This window comes from Plectrocnemia conspersa, unplaced genomic scaffold, assembly GCF_051122295.1.
Source record: "Plectrocnemia conspersa isolate PC_06_02 unplaced genomic scaffold, ASM5112229v1 ptg000008l, whole genome shotgun sequence".
Lineage (NCBI taxonomy): Eukaryota > Metazoa > Arthropoda > Insecta > Trichoptera > Polycentropodidae > Plectrocnemia > Plectrocnemia conspersa.
This window is the reverse complement of record NW_028277172.1, coordinates 5,342,248-5,363,932: the sequence shown is the minus strand read 5'-3', so window position 1 is coordinate 5,363,932 and position 21,685 is coordinate 5,342,248. Positions and strand designations below refer to the sequence as shown.

At 37.2% G+C, this 21,685-nt stretch overlaps 2 protein-coding genes across 3 annotated transcripts in view; one reads left to right on the top strand and one right to left on the bottom strand.

Moving 5' to 3' along the window:
- The first annotated feature begins 3,268 nt into the window (after positions 1-3,268).
- LOC148232795 (RNA-binding protein 5-A-like) lies at positions 3,269-6,633 on the top strand. Its single transcript, XM_088189663.1, has 2 exons — positions 3,269-5,412; positions 5,684-6,633. The coding sequence occupies exon 1, from the start codon at positions 3,336-3,338 to the stop codon at positions 5,406-5,408; it is 2,073 nt and encodes a 690-aa protein (XP_088045789.1). The 5' UTR covers positions 3,269-3,335; the 3' UTR covers positions 5,409-5,412; positions 5,684-6,633.
- A 1,265-nt stretch (positions 6,634-7,898) lies between these two features.
- LOC148232794 (uncharacterized) overlaps positions 7,899-21,685 on the bottom strand; it is a 71,708-nt gene continuing 57,921 nt past the window's right edge. For both annotated transcript variants that reach the window (XM_088189718.1, XM_088189719.1), the window contains 2 exons: positions 10,316-10,511; positions 7,899-9,196 (listed from right to left, as the gene is read on the bottom strand). In XM_088189718.1, coding sequence (XP_088045844.1) covers positions 8,397-9,196; positions 10,316-10,511 — 996 coding nt within the window. In that variant the 3' untranslated portion in view covers positions 7,899-8,396. The remainder of the gene's footprint in view (positions 9,197-10,315; positions 10,512-21,685) is intronic.

Here is a 21,685-nt window from a genome sequence, read left to right as displayed (position 1 = left end):
ATCTTAAGTGCAGTTTCCATATATTTAACATCAGAGAATGCATGCTCGCAAAGAATGTATTCCCAGGGCCGGCCCGAAGGGCAGGCAGTACAGGCGATCGCCTGGGGCGCTAGATCTTGTGGGGCGCCGTGATACCAAATAAAGGCGCAATATTCACTTAAAATTATCAAACAATATTGTTACATAAAATAATCTGATATTTTTTGCATACACTACTGTGTACTCTTTAGATTATTCCAGGCGTAAAAAATCGCGACGAAAATAAAACTACAAATTCTTAAATACCCACAATCACAAAAAAGTATGGTGTCAAATATATGTAGTATTAAATTACTTATATTTGAATTATATTTTTACGCTCATGTAATAAGTTATTAAAGTATTATTAGGGTGGGAGGGGGGCGCAAATTTAGATTTTGCCTGGGGTGCTAAATAACCTAGGGCTGGCCCTGTGTATTCCTGAACATAAAACTAATTTCAAGTTATTTTTGTTACAGCAGTCGCCTTTACAGCAAACCAACACCAACTGACGATATAATGGATTTAGTTAAAATATATTTTACAATACCAGAATGTGAATCTGATGTAAGCAAAAAGCTGTACCGTTAAATTAAATCGACTAGCTTCCGACCAAAAGCGTTACGTACAAAAAATAATTAATGACGTCTTTTTTGAGGGTGAAATGGGTTCACCTTCTTATTCGTTCAAAAACTCCCATGCATTCAACTTCTCACTATCACCAAATTTATCACGTGCGACTTACACACCAACTCAACAATATTAACATAATATGTTACAGTCACCTATGCCATACCAATCATATGCACCACATAAGACACCCATAACAATTATTTCCTAACAAATTATATGTTCTTTACCGAACCGGTTTCAAATACATACGATACAATTCACGTAATAAAAACCCTACAACTTAATTGTCTCTCATATACAATCAATCACCTGTATTGACACAAGACCAATCTCTTATTGAAGATGACAAAGAAGAAGCACGCTCTGAATCTCATTTCCTTGAACATTTTATTTATTATAATTTGTTTTACTTAGCTTATATAAACAATTTTAAACTTATTTATGTTTAATTTGCTTAACTTAATTTTACCACAGGGATCCAAATAAGGATCATTGTAGTTTATAGTATACAAGCTTGGCCATAATAATGGGGCACCCCAATACATGTGTTAAATCTTAAAAAATAGTGAAAATATAAATAAAAACTGATCAAAGTTGTTTAATGTGTATATTTTAAGCTTAATTTTAATATTTAGTAGGCATATCCTTAGCTTTAGTTACAGCTGCAACCCTTTTTGTAATACTGTCAACTAATGACTTGCAGAGACAATTTACTCCATCTATCTTAAATTTTTCTCGCAGCTCAATTTTAGATTTGCAATTTTGTTAGACATCCTTTCCTTTTAATTTTGCCCATAAATGCTCTATACTATTTAGGTTTGGTGACTGTGTAGGCCATTGTAAAAGCATCAAACGTCTTTGACGCAAACCCAATACCTGCTTTTAGCGAAGTATGGCAAGGAGCGTTTTCTTGCTGGAATCGGATGGTAGCATGGTCTGCGCTTGGAAATATTTTCCAGTAGGAATCAATTAAAGTGGATTCCAACTTTAAAATATAAATGTTTCTATTCATAGTACCTTCGAAAGTGTACAGGTTCCCTACCCCTGCTGCTGTCATGCAACCCCAGACCATAACGCTTCTGCCAGAATATCTGAATTTAGATACTACGCAATTAGCTAGATATTCTTCTTCGACTCTTCTAGATGTAGACACCAGTGGTCGAAAAACTTGAAAAAAATGTTAAAAAAGTATAGCTTTAGAAATTTTTATTAGTTAAAAATTAGATTAATGTTGGATTCATCGGACCTAATGACATTTGCCCAATCTGCAGTAGAACCATTGAGTTTTATTTATTACTGAAAGTCACGGTTTGTGTCGGACTTTACCACCTCTGAGTACCATATCTTTGAGCCTTAATCTCACCGTCAGCGACAAAATGGATAGCTACCCGCTTGCGGAGACTTCAGCAGCCAGATCTGAAGACGATTTTTAAGGGTTTCGCGAAACAAGATTCGATCTTTCTAGGCGGTTGTCTTTCGTTTTCTTTCAGTTATTGGGTTTGCTTTGTAAGAGCCACATTCCGTTTCAAAGCATTTTGAACGGCGTGTTGTGAACAAGTATTGTGTTTATTATTTTCCGATATATTTAGTCAATAATATGCAATAATATTATATTCCCTCTTTTAGCTTTACTTAATTCGCGATTTTTTGTCATTTTTTAAAAGTTGATATAATATTCAAAATAAATTATTAAATGAAAAAAATTATAACGACAAATAAAGGCTGACATCACGCAATTAAACATAACGGTCACTTAAGCGAGACTGAACAATTAGGCCAGCAATCCTTTTTTAAAACTCAAGTGAGCAATTAAAAACGACAAATTCCTTTGTATAGTTCTCAGAATTACGGTTAAAACTACTTGCTAAAAATATTTCGGTCAGATTATTCACTTGAAAAGAGTTAAACACTATTTTAAGGAGTGCCTCATTATTACGGCCAAGGCTATATATTAATGATATAATAAATAATATAGATTAATGTAAAATACATACATTTGTTTGTAGATGACAATTTAATTCATTGCATAGGTGGTAACGGTAAAGATAACTTAAATAACGAATTAAGTATACTAGAAATATGGTTAGAAAATAATGTACATTAACTAAATATATGATTATTAATAATAAATATATATTAGATAATAACATAAAAACAGTTTTAGAAATACACGATAATATTAAATATTTAGGAGTAATTGTAGATAATTTTTGAAAGTAAAAAAAACTAAATTAATATTATTTATTAATTGTTATGTAACAATAGTATATATACTTAATATATTAGATAGGATAATGTTGCAAAAATTACGAAATAGGTAGTTTTATATAAAAATAGATTTACTAGATTTACTGTGATTTTTAACTATGATAGCTGAATCTCCATGAGCAGTACCGTCTGGATGATCAGTATGATATATAAAATAATCTGATATTCTTATATAGTTATGTTGGTAAAGTTAGTTCCGTTGGCATTCCAAACTACTAGTCTGATAAGGTTGGTAATTTTGATATTTTGGTAACGAGCATGGTAAGTATAGTCGTAGCATTGTTCGTATCATTTAATTTTAATTAAGAAAAATTAAGTAAGCGCGTTCGAGAATCGCCCGCTCGCGAACCGTCGATTGCGGGCAACTCGCTTCGTAGCGGCGGACGTCGCGGGGGTCGGCCGTCAGCCGCGATATCATGGCGCACCGCAGGCGCCACGACGAGCGACGGCGCTCCGAGGAGGACGACCGTGACCGCGACGAAGAAGAGGAGGAGTTCGAAGACGAGGAGGAGCTCGAGGGCGAGGAGCGCGACTGCGACAGGCGGCGGCGGCGCAGGCGCGACGAGCGAGACGAGCGCCGCCGGTCGAGGTCGAGGTCGAGGGGGGAGCGCGGTGGCGGAGGCGGAGGCGGTGGCGGTGGCGGTGGCGGTGGCGGTGGCGGTGGCGGAAGCGGAGGCGGGAGCAGGCACAGGCGTTCTCCTTCGCCGGACGACCGCAACGGCAACGGCAACAGGGGCGGCGGGAGGGGCAGGCCCCCCGCGTCCCCAGCGCCGCCCCTCTCCGACTGGTACTGCCGCTGCGGCGCGCTGAACTTCAAGCGCCGTTCCACGTGCTACCGGCAGCACTGCGCCGCCACCCGGGCCGAGGCTGTGGGGTCGGCGGCGGGCGGCGCAGGCATCACCAAGCGGCTGGCGCTCGGCGGGCTGGACGCGCGTAGCGGCGAGGAGAGTGTCGTGAACGCGCTGAGGGCGTGCGCCCCCGCCGCCGCGGCCAAGCTGGTGGGCGCGCAGATGGCTGCTCCGGGCTCGGGCGCGTGCCACCTCGACTACGCGTCCGTGGCCGACGCGATGGACGCCTACGGAGCGCTGCTGGCCGCGCGCCTCCGCGTCAACGGTCGCAAGGTGACGGTGGCGTACCAGCCCGAGGCGTGGCCCGCGCAGCCCGGCGGCAGGCCGGCCCTGTTGCCCGCTCCCCCGCCCGCCCAGCCGCCGTCGTTCACCGCGGCCGACGTGCCGCGCATGGCCGCCTACAGCGCGCAGATGTACGCGACCACCCCGCAAGAGCGCCAGCACTACCTTCGCTACTACACGGCCTACTACGAGCGACAGCTGGGTTCGCAGCCCACCGAGGCCGATCGGGTTAACGCGGCCGCTGCCGTAGCGCAATCGGCCATCAGCCGGGCGCAAGCCCGACAGGCGCCCGCCTTCTCCGAGGAGCGCGTCTATCCGACTCCCGATTCCTCCCTCTACGTCTACGACGACTCCTCCGGCTACTTCTACGATCCCAGCACCGGCCTCTACTACGACGGCAACTCTCAGTACTACTACGACAGCCGCACCGGCCAGTATCTCTACTGGAACGCGGCCAAGATGACTTATTCTCCGGCTGCGGGTGCAGCTCAGCTCGCAGCCGTCGCCGTCGCCTCCGCGGCTGCTCCCGTCGTCGAGCCCGTTCCCCCCGATCCGCCCGAGGACTCCAAGAAGCCCGACGCCAAGCAGGACAAGATCAAGGTGGCCAAGAAGATAGCTAAAGACATGGAGCGTTGGGCCAAAACGCTCAACCAGAAGAAGGAAGTCGCCAAACAGACGGCAGCGGCCGAAGCCGGCGAAGCGGCCCGCGCCGCTGCGTCCGGCTCGGCCGACATCGGCTTCCAGGTCCTCGAGGCGCGCGCGCCGGCGCCTCCGCTCGCCCCTCCCGCCGGAGACGACGGCGGCGGTCTGGTTCCGTCCTACGGCAGCGACAGTGAAGGCGAAGAGGAGCCGGCGCTCGACCGCGTCAAACTCGCCTGCCTCCTCTGCAAGCGTCAATTCCCCTCCGAGGAGGCGCTCGACAAGCACGCTCGCCTTTCTGACCTGCACCGGCGGAATCTCGAGGCGCGTAACGAAGAGCAGCGCGAGGAGATCGTCTATCGCGACCGCGCCGCCGAGCGTCGGCTCAAGTATCCTAGAAAGTTCCCCGCGGCGGTGCGGAAGCCTGCGCGCGTCCCATCCGAGCCCGCGCCCCCGACGCCGGTCGTCGGCGAGATCGGCGAGGACAACGTCGGCAACCGGCTGCTGCAGAAGATGGGCTGGAGCGCCGGCCAGGGTCTCGGCCGCGAGGGCCAGGGGCGCGTCGGGCCGCTGGAGGCGCGCGCGGGCCCGCCGGGCGCCGGCCTCGGCCAGAAGCGCGGGATATACACGGCCGGTCCCGGCGAGACCTACCGCGACTGCGTCAAGAAGCTCATGATCGCCCGCTACCAGGACCTCGTGGAGAACGAGACCAACCCGTGAATCGGTGAGAATTTTAAAACGGAACTCTGTTCCGGTTCACAAGACTTCTCTTTCAGCCTCGACGCGGACCGAGATGCTCGTTTTCTATCTTCTCTCTGTACTCTTTCAGGCAAAACCGGGAGTGGCGCGAATGTGTATTTTTTATGCAATTTTTTCACAGGTCGCCGACCGCGCCAGAGCTACGATACGTAATAAAAAAAGGGAGGGGAGTCGAACCGCTAGCGACGTTAACATCGATGACGCGCGTTGATAAACTTTTGCGATTCACGTTACAGGTAGACCAGTGTGTATCTAAGGTCGTCGGAAAGGAAGACCGACGCGACGGAGACGACAAAGAACGGCGAACTTCGACTAGTGTTTAAAAGGACCGTCCGAAGACTTGTGCGATATCGTCGTGAAAAATGAACGGAATGTAAATATGAACTTGTACATAATGGATTTTATTTTCGAGCGTAATCTGTATGCGCGTCTACTCGTTAAAAATTGTATCGACGTTGATAAACTATACTTTGTTGTTATTGTGCGCCGATCTGTATGTCGAGACGCGTCCGTACATTCCCACTCGAGTAGTTTACTTTAATTTAAGACTGCGCAAAGATCGATATGTATCGGATAACTTATATTAATCGGCAGTGAGCTGCATTGTGCAAAATATACCAAAATATGTAAAATTTTGTAACTGCAACGCAATATGGGCTGCTGTTACGCATGAAACTCATGTTATATTTGAAATAACAGTCTTACAAGCGAGACAAACTTTAGCCACTATGACTTAAAAACCCCTCGTTTTGCCACTTCTAATGTAATGTTTCATACAAAACTCGCATATATTTGTATACTAAATGAAATAAATTTAAATAATACTATGTTACTATATAAATATGTATTCGACGGCTGTTAATGTTAGAATTATAATTAACCCATAGACGAGTCGGTGGCTGTTAACGTTTTTCAAATGATGCATAAATCGGCAGTCCGTAATGTGTTATATTTGACCCATGTTATTTAAGTTCCATGAATTTATATTTAACTGCATAATATATACTTGATAAATACAGAAATTGACCTCTATAATATTTTATGCTAGAATATATACTCGCTGCTGATCGTAATGCTCATGAATTGTTCTATTATTTGTAAGAAAATATTTTTGCATGGGCGATCTATCGATATGGAAAAATAAGTTTGTTACTTTCAATAAAAAATATTTACGCTGTAAAGTAAATGCCTATTTTATTTCGCTTTAAAGCTTTCCCAACTTGCTGATCCACAACCTTTTCCATTTAATTATGTTCGTATTTGCTTTCCGATATACATAATAATAACTTATAGTAACAAGAATGTAACATAGATATTTGTTTGATTGTTTTACAAACAATGAAATACTACTATGTTGAATAGAATCTGTTGATTATTGCGCAACAAAAATTCTGATCGATTTTATTGCTTTTGTCGTAATTTCTAAACATTGAAGGGGGGGGGGGGGCAGGTAGGGGCACTTGCTACTCCCTTTGAATTTAGCCAGAAAGATGCATGTTACTCAATTAAATATTATGTGTATTAATGAAATCGAAATATTAAAAAAACGATAATTGACTTGCCAGCCTCCTGAAAAAAGTTGAAGTGATGTTCCTGGTGGCGAAAGCCAAGAATAAGGGATGCAATCGCGACTTTACAGTCAACAGCTGAAAATCGGCAGATTGTTGACACCATCCCTCAATAAAAAGTGCTTCATTTAATACATACTACATAGAGAATGCAATGAATTGTATCCAAACGTTCCTAGCAGAAAGGCACTATACTCTATTTACGTTAACACAGTCAGCTCGAGAGCTATCCATTTCATCATTATTTATAATTTTAGAAAGAGAAAATTTGGGTTTACGCCCCAACTATTAACTTTAAAGCACACAATACGGATATACGTTCGATATACTTATCATTACTCCAGTTTATTTTTTAAACACAGATTTTTTCTGTTTGATAAATCAGAGTAATGATAAGTATATCGAACTGCGTTAACGCAAATAGAGTGTAAGATACTAACATTGATACAATCGGTACTCCTGAAGAGATGTCTGAGAAATTTCCTTTAATTTTTTTCTAATAGTAATGAGTGTTTCGCTTCGCTGGGATTCCAGTCAATGAAGGCATATTCGAGGACACTACGAATTAACCCATTGTACAGAACGCGAATCTCTAAGAAATGTTGAGTGGGATACTCCACATGAGGAAGCCAGTGTCTTCGACGTCTTATTGCAAACCTTGGCCATGTGCGTACTAAATGTGATCTAACTTTAGTTTTAAACTTTTATAAACCAAAAATTAAATTAATAAAAAAAAAATTCCCTATTTTTTTTTTATACAAATATACGGATTGATATCTAAATTTCTTCATGTCCTCCAAAAATATTCTAAAAAAGAGTATTCCAATTTCAGAGAATATTTCTGAGGATGTTGTGCTTTCAGCCAGTAAAAATAAAACAAAAGTTGTACTACTGGGTTCATCTTTATTCTGTATGATGGATTATATCAACATAATTATGACAAAATTTCAAAAGATATCAATACTAATTGGAAATTCACGTTACCGGATACTTGAGTTACTTTATTGGTTTATATAATACACAGTTTTATTTTATGTTACTGTTATCTTTAAGAATTCCTACTGTTTAAGAGACTTTGAACTATTTTTCATAAGAAAAAACACGACTAATAATCTTCTATTTTATAAATTATGCATATTTATAGCGTGCCGGCAGGCGATTATATTATACATTCTAATAAAATTTATATTTATTTACAAACTATCAACGACGATCACAAAGTTTTTTATAATTATCTAACTTATATTTATATTTTATATACATACATAATTTAAATTGTGACTATTCTCATTTCAGATTGTAAAAATCATGCAAAATGGAACATTAAATTTAATTATATGGCACGATCGAGTGTCCACGTTTTACATATAAGGTACGATGTTTATGTTGGTATTTCTTGTCTGCTTTGCATGTCTACGCTTCCCTCGCGACTGGTCCTTTCGACGGGAGAAGATCTGTCATAGTAGCTGTCTGGTGTGCCTCGGCAACTTCTGGGACTTGGACTGCGGTCGGACAGATCGGACTTGACGTTTTCTGAAGCATCATACTCCGACATGTGATCAGTTACCAGTATTCCGCAAGGTTGTCTCAAAGATCTGGCCGCTTCAACGACCGGTATGGTCTTCGCAAGCTTGGTCGGCTTCTTCAGGAGTTCTTCTATGGAGTAAGGATTGCGTTTCTTCGTACAATCCGGTTGTGGTGGCGCTTTCACGTCGTCGTCTTCTTCGCCGACATCAGAGGTTTTGTCCAGAGAGTCTTCGCTGCTCGACGGAATGTTCCTGGTCTCCACTGTTGGTAGAGCGTCAGGAGTTTGGTATTTTTCAAGCACAGTGCCGCAATCGGGGAAAGTTGCGTAAGGAAAATAAGAAGATTTGACATCCGGTGGACGACAAGATAGCATCTGCCAGGGGCTGATTGGATTCGGTTTCAGCAATCCTTGTGTGTTTCTAGCTTGTGATGCCATTTGTAACTGGTGGTGCAACCAGGTGGTCGCCAGCCGGGATTGTGCGTATGCGTGTGATTGTGTCGACATGGGCATCGAGTGCTGATCGAAATAAGTCGGCATCCTCTGTTGTTGAGTCGGTGGAGGTAGATGATGTCCCAAGGGAGACGTTTTCATGTTGTTTGCAAATTCCGCTGACTGTGTGCCCGTTGAATCTGGGTGACTGCGACCGTAAGCATCTGAAATAAAAAATAATACATTTAGATAACTCATTAACAATGATGTTCAGCAAGCATCTAATTAGTTCTACGCTATTGAAATCTATTTGTTCTTGCTCAATGCAGTTGAAGTAAAAGTGTGTGTCTCTAAGCCAAAGCAGTTATTTTTAAAACGCGAATTGAAAATGCATGTAAAATATTTTATAAAATAAAACTGTGATACAGATCTAAAAAATCATGACACAAATCGTTCCAGCTCCTCATAATTATCACCGAAGATATCTTTGTGTTTCTCGAGCCTGATGTCCTGATCGCAAATGTCAAGAATAAGGGACGCAATTGCGAATCAGCCCGAAGCAGAAAATTTCCGAGCATCGAAACCGTCTTTCAGCAAATTCAAAAAGTGCTTCATTAAATACACGCTACGTTCAACTGTTTCGAGACAACTTCTGATATAAGTATATTCAAATCGAATTTTGGTCAATAGGAGGGCGCAAAAACAATTATCACTTCTCAGAAGTCAAAAATCCACGTCAAAAGCAATAAAATCGTGCCGGCGCCGACGCAGTGGAAACGCTCGTTACCGAGCGCTCCCACTGCGACGGCACCGACACGATTTTATTGCTTTTGACGTGAATTTTTGACTTCTAAGAAGTGATAATTGTTTTTGCGCTCTCCTATTGGTCAAAATTCGGTTTAGATATGCTTTAGTTGATTATCACGTATTGTAAATCTTAATATTGCTATAGAAAGTCTTAATATGAACACTAGATAACCGAGCGTTTCCATTGCGACGGCAAGATTTTATTGCTTTTGACGTGGATTCTAAACAGGGACGCCCTCTTGAATTTGGTTAGAATAATGCATGAAAAATGCAAGAAACGATCACTGAATGGCCTACTTTTAAAAAGAGATATCCTAGAAATCTGCTTTAACAACAAGGAGTACTTCGCTTCGTTGGGATTTCAGACAATGGAGTCATATTTGAGGACGCTACGAACTAACGTATCGTACAGAGTGCCAATCAATAATTAACTTTGAATATAAAAGCGTTCAAAGTGTGACACGATTTCGATGCATCCTTGCTAGGCGCAGTTCAATAGTAAATATACAGTTCTATTATTCTATATGATGTACTACCTTGCGATTGGAGTACGTCGTCGTTCCAAGCACCGCCGTTCCTCAGGATGCGATTCACAGAGCTGACTGAAGGGATTGAGTGAGGGTCGCAAACTCGTTGACTCAACAGCCTTTCTCTGATCTCCCAAGCGAACATCCCCGGACTTTCTTGCTTCAAGCGCAGTATTTTCTTCACCACCGTGGGAGTAGCCACTTGCTGAAAATACATTAAAAAAAACCACTATTATTATCGATAGTTATGGTTTTTAATATAGTGCTGTGATTTGTTTTTTATCTAAAGTGCTATGTGTATAATTATGTGGGTATATCTGATGTTAATACCGAAAATGTCGAGTGTGTATCAACAGTGGATAATATGTTCATCGCATGATGTAAGGTCTCATTCATTAAGGTAGGTAAAAAATGCTTCATTCAAGTTATATTTTGTTTGTTACACCACGCCGAGTAATCATACAGTAGTATGTTATCAATCAAAGCTCGGACAGGTTTACTTTTTGTTTTCGATTCTATTTAATAGTGTTTTTTCAAAGGTTAACGCTGATATCTGCTTAAGTATACCTCGCGAGTCGGCAAATTAAAACTGAGATAAGGCAAATCAGGAATTGAGGCCGAGTCGATATTTCGAACAGTATCGTGGCTTTTGGGAAGTGACGGGGCGAAGGCTTCGGCGTGCGTATGCACGATCAAAGGTGGCTGAGACTGATTAAGTTGTTTTATATCAAAGAGGCCGCTCGCGCCACCGTAAGACTGGTTTTTTGACACCTCGTTACCAGTGGCGCTGGGTGGATGGTAAATTTTGGAAAATAAATTGTTAAATTTTCTCATGCCTTTGATTTTAGGATTACTGATAAGCAAAGACAAAAGGGTCTATGATCTAATTGTTAGTTGAATGTTTAAATAAGTAGCTGTCTTTAGACGGATCACTGAATCATATTACAACACCCAAATTAAGGGATGTGATAATCGAGAGAAGGAATGAAGCAAGTGAAAAGTTTAAATACATGCGATGGTTAAATAAACTAAAAATATTTGTGTATAAAGTAGAGTTTGCTTCAATATAAAGTATTCCCTACAGAAATCAGACCAATTCCAAGCAAGATTTCTTTCATGATAAATCTTATAAAATAAAGAATACTCATTGAAATGGATTAACGGCATTTCAATAAATTCATTTCAATGGGGAAAATTGATATGACATACGAGTAATTTGAGTTACGACCTGCGTCAAGTCAATGCACCACTGTATTAAAAATATTTTTTATTGATTTTACTATATGGGTAAAAATATACAAAAACACAAAACTTTCTATTTTTATGTTTTGCTTATTGTAAAATACAAATAAAGAATAAAAATCACGTAGCGTAAAAATTACATATATTTTGTAAATCTCGGCATAAATTTAGAAAACTACTTTTTAGCTCTTAGCAAACGCAAATTAAAAAAAGGGTTCCCTGTGCGAACAGGGGGATAGCTGGACCCCAGATCTGTAATCAAATCCCTGATATTTTATCTTATATTAAGGATATATATTTTATCTATATTTTCTTCTTGTTGACCTCATGCGAGAATAGCATTGGCTTATTTTATCACCTGGTTCAACCCTTCTTTGCTCAGTTTTAATGTAATCGACTTCTGATTTTCGGCTTCTTACATATATTATACATTAATGAAATTAGCTTTATAGCTATATATTTTTTTAGAACAATTAAAAGTGCAGTATATAACATAATTGTTTCATAAAACGAATTATTTGTGAATTACTGTTGAATATATTGATCAAAACAGTGAATACCTTATGAATAAATCTCTGTAACGAATCCTTTTCCGAAGAAAAACCTTACATAAATGCACAAACAATTATTTTTATGAAACAAAGTATTTATTGAAATGCACATATCTCTTAATTCTCACCCATATTTTTTGGAACCCCAAAATGAGATTTTCTGCTTCTACTCCAGTAATAAAAGAATCGACCAAAAACCGCTACAACATATTTGTAATATTTAATGGTGAATTACATAGTATAATTTTATTATATTTGTAATTAAAAATCACTTTTCTTTAACCTTATTTTTTAGATATTTTTAATTTATACTTTTTTTTTTAAATATTTAAAAATAATATATACACACGCTTAATATTTATCAGATACAAAGTTTCGTTCTGAAACATATAAAATGCTCAAAGAATCGTGAGAGTAGTGACTTTGATCTCCTCCTATTTCTCCGATCGTATAGAACGCTGATTTAAAACTTTTGATCTCGCTGCGAGCTTTTTGAATACACAAGAGTTCAGACTGTCTGATCTGGTCCAGCCAAGCAGTCACATTGAAGCTCTATGAGTTGAACTCAATCTTTAGGATAACATAAAGACTTCACAGCACGCATGTTAGCAATATTATTCACTTATTGCACAAATTGTACAGATATTTATCAACTGTTATAACTTAATATTAGTTTATAAAACTTGTAATTAAAAATAAAAGCGTGTATCGAAAATTTATGGCATAAAAATATTTTAAAGTAAAAATTTTGGATTGTTGAATAACTTTTCATTAATGTATCTAAGAGCTTAGTAGTATTAAGCCTAGTTGTAAATCAAACATACATATATTGGGAGCAGTTATATATTCATGACAAGAATGGAGTAAAAATCTGACAAAACATTGCTTGTGTGAATTGCACGAATAAGATAGAGGATGGTGACGCATGATTGCATATTCCAGATATTAAAGTAAACGTCAATATTTATCAAAAGTGGTCAGCCTAACAATAACAAAAGGCACACAATAATTAGATCAATTGATATTATATTTTTAGCTTATTTGTCATTAAAGTACTATAAAATATTTTTTATAATAAAGTGTAAGTTTTTAATACAAACAAAATGTAAGTATTTGTGAAAGTAAAATCCTAAATGTACATAATCGTGTATTTTTGTTAATGATAGGTATTTCTATTACATTCCCAAATATTCAACACGAAACGTGTAAAATAAATGTATGCCGATAGCGCATTTCAAGTACTAATACGTATAACGCAAATCATTTAAAGAAAATAATTAGAAAATTACTGGTTGCCGCGTTCATTATTTTAATTTTAATGGCGCAATTGTGCGAAAATATCAATTTGCTCGGGTAATTTTAAATAAAATGTAAAGGCATTCGTCGAATCAATTGTAAGAAAAATTACAGCGCAATGTGTTTCCCTCCGGAGCTAAATTACATTTTAAAGTCGCAATTTAACGAATGTCTTCTTTTGCGAAAAAAATGCGCATCACCCCCCCGAGCTGAAAGCAATTATCGAAATTTGTACGCGGGCATGGTTGGTAATAATCGCAATTAAGGCCAACGCTTTTCGTTTCGGGCTAGGGTTACCATACAAAATGTTTATTTTATTTTTTAAGAGTAGGAGTACTAATATATATTCATCTTTTTAAGAGAAACAATAATAAGCAGCTATATTTAATTTAATTTTTATTACAAATCTGACAGGTTTCTCCAATGTTTCATGTTAGTCAGTATATGTACAAACAATAATTATAATATTTAATATTAAAAAATAAATAAAAAACAATTGTATGCACACATAAAATTCATACTATATAAGTACCATCCTACATATTTTTTTCCAGCTCCTCATAGCCATTACCAAAAATATATTTGTATTTGGCAAGCTCGTTAAGAACCTGGATGGATCGTGCAAGAAGAGCGTTCTCATGAAAAAAACTTTTTCAATAATTAAAATAATAAATTAATTGTCAGTTTCAAGGACTGACTAATGCGACCTGCTCGTTCAGTATTCGCTCCTGCTACGCGTGATAAGACACAATGAACCAATTTGTACATAAAATGTTAGTTTGAAGGACGAGACCACGCCGGTCGTTGTCTTCCAGTGGAGATCCAGAGAATATGTTGCTATACGCCGCCATCATGTCAGTAATACCAGAGTGGCGCCTAGTTTTTGTCATAATAAATAAATACGCCCCCATCATAAAGTATTGGCACATTTAAAATTTTCGTAATTTTGAAAATCATATACATATATGCATGCATAACGGGGGGGGGGGGGGGGTACGAGTTGAGCAAAAATTAGCGCTCCGCCACTATTTAATTTAACATTACACCACTGGATAAAGCCCGTACTCCTTCTTGTAGGGATATCTTAGAAATCCTCTTTAAATTTAGAGATAAACCGTTTTAGGCATTTAAGAAAAAATGGGTTTCTTCGTTAAAATGGGACACCACCGTAAGAAATATTTTAACAGCTCAAGTCGCAATGTACACGCTACCAGAAAATATTAAAATATACATCGCCTTGAGAAAAAATAATAGGAGAAGCCGTTTTTGATTGTTAAGAGTTATCCAACCTGGACCAATTTAAGGTTAGATCGCTAAGAGTTTAAGCCGCACTGGAAACCCCTGAACCCTAATGATGCACCTACTTAATTGTGCAACATATTTAATATTCGATTATTTTCTTAACCACTTTCCGGTCACAGTACTTTTTTTTAAAAATAGCTCAAAAACGTCTGGCACTGACCCACCATTTTCTTTGAAAAAAAATAAAAAAATACAGCCACTGTAAAATATTTGTACAAATTTATTTTTTAACAAAAAAAGGCTATGATAATTTTCCCAGTAAATTTCCTGTCTTTTGAGATGAGAATTCACAAAATACAAATTTTCGAGTTAACTTAGGCATGACCGGGAAGGGGTCAATATATCCGAGTGACGAGTGCCGCTCCAAAATTCGTGGTCATTTATGCGTCTTTATTTGTTTCGAAATGCGAGACAATGAGAAACAACTTCTCAACAAAAATGGTTTTATATGCCTTTACAATACATTTGTAAATATAATGTTTAAAGAAGGTATATATTATGACCGAAATTCGTAGAATTCGTCAAGTGAAACAAAATGTTGAGAGGCCCACCTTTATTATCGTTTAATGTTTATTTACATCGGAAAATTTAAAAATAAATAAATATTTTGAATTCTTAATATTTTCAATGGGTTGTGATTAAAAAATAACGACGAAAATGTCATTTTATTAACATTCCTATTGTTATCTGTGATAGTTATATCAAAAAGTCATATCAGTTTGTGTATTACAGTCAAATATTGACAACGCATTTTGTCACGCTTGAATATTTATTTATTTTAAATACAATGCAGCTATGAATTCGCAGTAATTTTTATGTTAAAACATGATTTAAGTACAGCGAAGTAATACCAAATGTTAAAGAACGCTTTTGGCAAGGACGCTATGTTCAAAAAATATGTTTATAAATAAATAGTAAAAATATTTTTAGGAAGCCACGAAGATGTTGAAAATAATGATGAAAGAATTATTTCATGTTCTTTTTTATTTTGTGAATATACATATAATATTTTTGTATTAAAAAAAATCGCCTTTTATTTAGTCTTAGTTTATTAATAAAATTGTTTTTTTTTTAACTTTAGTGATATAAAAAATCTGGTAACCCTATCTAAAGTGCTATCGCCACCACGAACGCCTTTGCCCAACGTCCGTCGCATGTAATAAGCCGGGACAACTCAATTTGTTCAAATTACTCTAGTTGCTGCAAAGGAATTTCACTTATTCGTTACGGCTAATCTTTGTTTACATTTGACAGATTACCGGCAATGGTGGCTATAAGGCATAAGCACATCAGTGGCGGCCAACACCTCATACATCTCAATTGACCACAGATTACTCACAAGACGTGAAGTTACATTTACAATATTATTTTATAAAATGTTGTAATTGTATGATTTGAAAAACATTGTGGAGTGTAATTTCATTAATTAATAATCAAAGACACAAGTTCAGTATCATACAAATAACTAGAGTTTACTTTTACTTATGAATTTAAGTTGAGACAATAACTTCGACTTGTGTTGCCGATATGTATGACTAATTATCCGTGTGTCTGTTAATGCATATTTTATGTTTAAAAGAATAAGCAATCTTCCTTGCATTCAGGTACTTCTAAAAATACTTTATACGCTGATCCTTTATTGTGTTATTAACGGTATTGCAATCCCTATGTCCAACCCAATTATAGCTGAAGACTAGCTTTTTTTTAAAAACACACAAATTTAAGGATATCATAGAATTTTTTATTCATAATCAAAAAAATACATTTTATGTATTTTATTACTTATGAAAAATAATATTAATTAAATGACCGCCTCTGGACCTTTTGTGGCAACCGATTCTTTCAATGTAATTTTCAATGATTTTTCATAGATTTTTGGCGGTACCTCGGTTATAACTTGGCGGATGTGGGTTTTTAGGTGCTCAAATGTTTTGGGTTTGTCGGTGTAGACACGAGATTCTTAGCGTAACTTCATGAAAAAATTTAACGGCGCTAAAACACATGATCTTGGCGGCCAGTTAACGTCACCAAAACGTGAAATAATGCAAGTTAGAAACTTTTTAAGCAAAACATCCCAACAAGTAAGGCCCAATGACGGCGCCCGACTACAATGCGTACCAAACAGTAATAATGGTATCTCGTAAATCACAAGAAGATTTTTCTCGCCATATATGTAGAAATTTTGCTTATACCCAGAGACGGAAATGAGCTCAATAGAGAGAAAGATTTTCTTTGAAAAATCAGCATCAAATTCTTCGCTGTCCATGGTCTTACAGTGCTGCCAGCATAGAAAAATCGAATTGGATCATCCTGTACGTTGATGTCTAATAAAATAATTATAAACTGATTCATAATTTTTTGTCTGAATTGAAGGAAACAAACAAAAATTATCAGGCGCCAAAATAACAGTATATTTAATTGACCTTTCGTAAAAGGTAAGAATAAGGGACGCGATCGCGATTCTCCAGGGCACTCTGAATTCACAGTTGAAAGTGGCAAGCATTGTCGGTGTCCAGTCTTTATTATTGAGTATGCTGGCGCGCTAATGTCGGGGCGCTCAAAGGTCAGTGTTTTTTTTAGCAACATACTTCATTGCGTAGACAATGAATTGTTTTTCAACGCTCCTAGCAAAAAGGCTACACATATGGATACGACTCGTACTCCCGCTTGCAGGGATATCTGAGAATTCTATGCAACAACAAAGAGTACTTTGCTTCTCTGAAATTTCAGATCATAAAGCCATACTCGGTGACGCTAAGAACTAGCGTATCGTATAGAACGCGAATCGCCAAAAATTTTCATTCCTGCTCGAACGTCACTCACAAGTTTATTGATCTGCATTCAAGTGATTACTACTATGATACCTCTTCGTCCCCAGAAAGTGTTCGATTTCAAAGTTACACTACTTTTTTCTATATTAAATATTATTATCATAAATTAAATTTCATATATAGATTGTTACATTAATAACTATTTTTTAATGCGGTTTGCCACCGCTGCTTCAGATCAAACTACCGATTAAGATATTCGGTTGCTTTTGAGTCGCTTGAGTACTATGAATCAATTTCACAATTCGTGGGAAAGCATCGGAGTACACCGATGGACAAATTTATTGCCCAGAGATAAGATCTCTGCGATCTTCTCAATACATTTCCTGACTTCAGCACTCGGCGACAATTTGCTACGGCATTTTAATTGTGAACTGTCATGGATGAAAATTTTCACGTCATCCGATCAGTGCTACCAACTTGACGCAAACGCGCAGATTTACCCTTTAAAGTACAAATTTATTAATTAATAATTCAATATAACATAAATACGTTTTAATTGAGCGTGTCAATGGTTTAAAAAAAAATGCCGACAGTTTTTAAGTCGATGATCTCATTCCATAGCCTCGATCAAAAGGCTATCCGACTCCATATTGTCGTAAAAAATAAAACTAGTTCTCGTGTAAATAATTATGTGTAACAGAGTGACAAATTGAGGAACGATCGGTTCTTCTTTGAGGCAAAAAAGTTTACATACTTAGGTATACGCAAGCGGCACTGCCTCTGATATACAGCCTAATTGGCGCTATCAATCTTACCGCTTTATGGCACCATAGTCTGCATTTCTTAAAAAAGGGTTTTAAATCCGTGTGGTATTTTGTGCTTATGGATATATTTTAAGTTCACACTTATGCATTGGTCTATTAATGTTAACTATGTCATGCCGTGTTAGTGATTTATTGCAAAGGCCATTATATGTTTAATTAAAAGCAACGGAAAAAGTACATTTTAATGGTGACTGAAAATTAAATACTACCATTTATGTAAAATTTGATGTTCCATAGTTTGATTGACACAAACACAACTGTAAATATCCGCTTTATTATGATCGGAATTATCAGAAGCTTTCACTCCTTTCTACTGACCAAACTGTGTCTATTCTCTCCATTAGTGTTGCCAAGTGTCCCAAATATTTAAGAACGTCCAGTAGTGTGGAAAAGATGGGAGGAGATTTATTATTGCGTCCGGATTTTTAGTTTATATAGTATGTATGTATATAATATATTCTGATTACAAAATAATGGTCTAATTAAGCAATGGAATGTATCGCTTCAGGAACTCTCTTAGTTTTTTATTTAAATTTATTTACTTCATGCGTTAACCCTTTGAGCAGTATCGCCGTACATGTACGGTGGTCGAACTTCCACTGTTTTAAGGTACCCCTTTAGTAATATATTGTATATATATATATATAACTAAAAAATAATAAATAAAAAACATTATATTTATATAATTTTTTTAAATTTGATTTAATATAAATGATTTCTATAAAAAATCCAGAAAAGGCAAATAAACAATATGTAAAATAAATTACCAAAATGTATTAAAAGAAGAGTGGTTTAATAATTAAATAAAATATACTAATACAAAAAAACCATTGAGAATCACATTTTTAAAAAATAATTTACTATAAATGCACCATAAAATAATAATAAATAATTAAGTATAAAACAATACGTAAAATTAACTTACTATCAGATGTACAATAACAAATTAACAAATGTGTATAAATTAACCCACTACTCAAAGAGTTAAGTAATTAATAAAAAAATAGAGAAAATTCAAAACCCTATAATAAAAATATGGAATATTATAACCAGACGTATTGAAGTGGTAAAGTAGATTCCTGCTATAAATATTAAATAATTACAACAGATATGCCCAGTGAATTAAATCGCAGTAAAAAATAGTTCCGTCTTCATCTCCCGTTTTTGTGACCCACTTATGAGTCGCTGGCGTTTAAAGGGTTAAGGCAATGTATGATAGTTGTTAGATAAATAAATGAATAAACGTAAATATATTAAGAACATATGCTCGCGCTCATTCTAATTAATATGTCCTAATTTAGTTTTGAAATGGCGGCGATTTATAAAAATAAAAAATCCTAGCTAATAGCATTTTTTTAGAAAACAATGTAGCTTCCGTAGTTTAAATAATAACGTCATGAATCGTATTCTAAGAATATATCTTGTAAATATTTCGGCTAAATTAATTGAGAAGACTGATCCACCATCTTATTTAAAAATTGCGGCTATTAAAAATAGATATTTAAAAAAAAAAATTTTTTATAAAAATGAATAAATAAAAAACTCAATAAAGTCTATACTCCATTTTTTTTAATACAGTCAGTTCGAGAGCTATCCATTTCATCATTATTCATAATTGAGAAAGAGATTTGGGTTTACGCGGGTCAGTTGTAATTTCGGCAATACTAGGTTTTAAAATGTCATTTTACTGTTAACCTATAAACATAAGATCAGGGCTGTGCAAATTCTAATTCAATTGATTTTTCGCGTTCGTGATTGGTTTGAAGTGTACGCGAGTTAATCGCGATTGGAAATGTACGGTTGACGTGTAAGTTCCTACACCATCAATTAGCCATGGGCATTGCTACAATTACAACCATGTTGTTGCTGTTCCTGATTAAAAATTAATCCGCACGAATATGTGCGCTTTTACCGATCATCACAAAGCGATAAAGACACTGACAATGCGCCGGTGATATATTGCCAATAATTCAGTATAAATTGTAACCTTTTTACTGTGCGACCTCAATAAAAATATTCGGCTCGATTCAGCAGATTAACATCTGAAATGCATAAATTTCGGAAAGGCGAAGGGACTCAAAATCGTAAAACCGTATTTTTTCTCTATAACCTACAGTTTTGGTTTGAATTATTGAAAACGTATTAAAGCCGGAGGCGATAAGATCTCGATTTTGAGCGATTTGCATATTGCTGAAAAAATTATAGCGGATAAAATATGTATTTAAAAAAACCCTTTTGGGCTTAGGTTGTATATGGCGCATGGGCGCGTTTCAAAGTGGCATGTTCATCGAATCGTGTCGCCTGGCATAATAACACGGTGATGGCAGATAAACTTAGATTAAAATTTTCCGATAAGTACGGCACACTTGTCCGATTCCCACGAAGCGATTTCATTGTAGGCACTTTGGGGCTTAAGGCGTGAAAATGTTAAAATACAAAATTGTAAACTTTATTCTCGATACAAAATGATACAATATTTGATAAAATAAATATGACAAGTCATTGTAACTATTAACAAGTACAATTGTGAAGATGGAGTCTGGGAATAGATGATATCTATTACAATACGTAAGCTTACTGCTAAGCTCAAGTCAAACGTCTTGCTGTCATTGCGGCCCAAAAACCAGCTTAACAAGAAAAAATAGAAAGTAACATCAGTAATGCAAATTTATTTAAACCAATTTAAAATAAAGCTAAAATTTAAGTTAAATAAATATTACAGTGACAGGTAACCCCAATGCGTCACAATTGCCAAAAAACTATACAATGCATAAAAAATAATACACTGTAAGAAAGAAAAAAAGATGAAATAATAAATTAAATGATACGAACCGGACGAGCTCCTCGTAGCTGACATTAAACAGGCAGCATATTAAGGAGTCAGATGGCGTTAGTGCCGACGTCCTAGCCCTAACGATCATCAAAAGAGGACGCGATCGTGATTCTCCAAGACGTTCCGGAACTCAAAACTGGAATTTCTCGAGAATAGTTTGATTGTCGACAGCACAATAAATTATTACCTACATATAACTTTCTGCAAGAAAACTCCTAAGAGAAAGGCGTTAGAATTTAAAAACGAATAATAAGCAAAGAACCTTTTCTAAAGTTTTTTGATAAAGTATTTGTTTCTTTGGAGATTCTAAATTATAGATGCTATGAACTAAAATATCATAAAAGACACGAATAACTAACGGATTTAATATTTATATAGTGAGAATCTCCACTTGCTCTCAAAAGTGATTCCGAGATATTTAGTGGAAGTTGCTCTAGCCAAAATATGTTTGATCTGATGACAAATGAGATCGATAAAATAACGCATGACATTAATAGGCAAAAGGTTGATGGAAGCTTAGCTTAGCTTCTATAAAAAATCTAAATCAGTAACAGATAGAA

Excerpts from the sequence above, each read along its gene's own strand:
- LOC148232795 (XM_088189663.1), top strand. The coding sequence starts at position 3,336 with ATGGCGCACCGCAGGCGCCACGACGAGCGACGGCGCTCCGAGGAGGAC.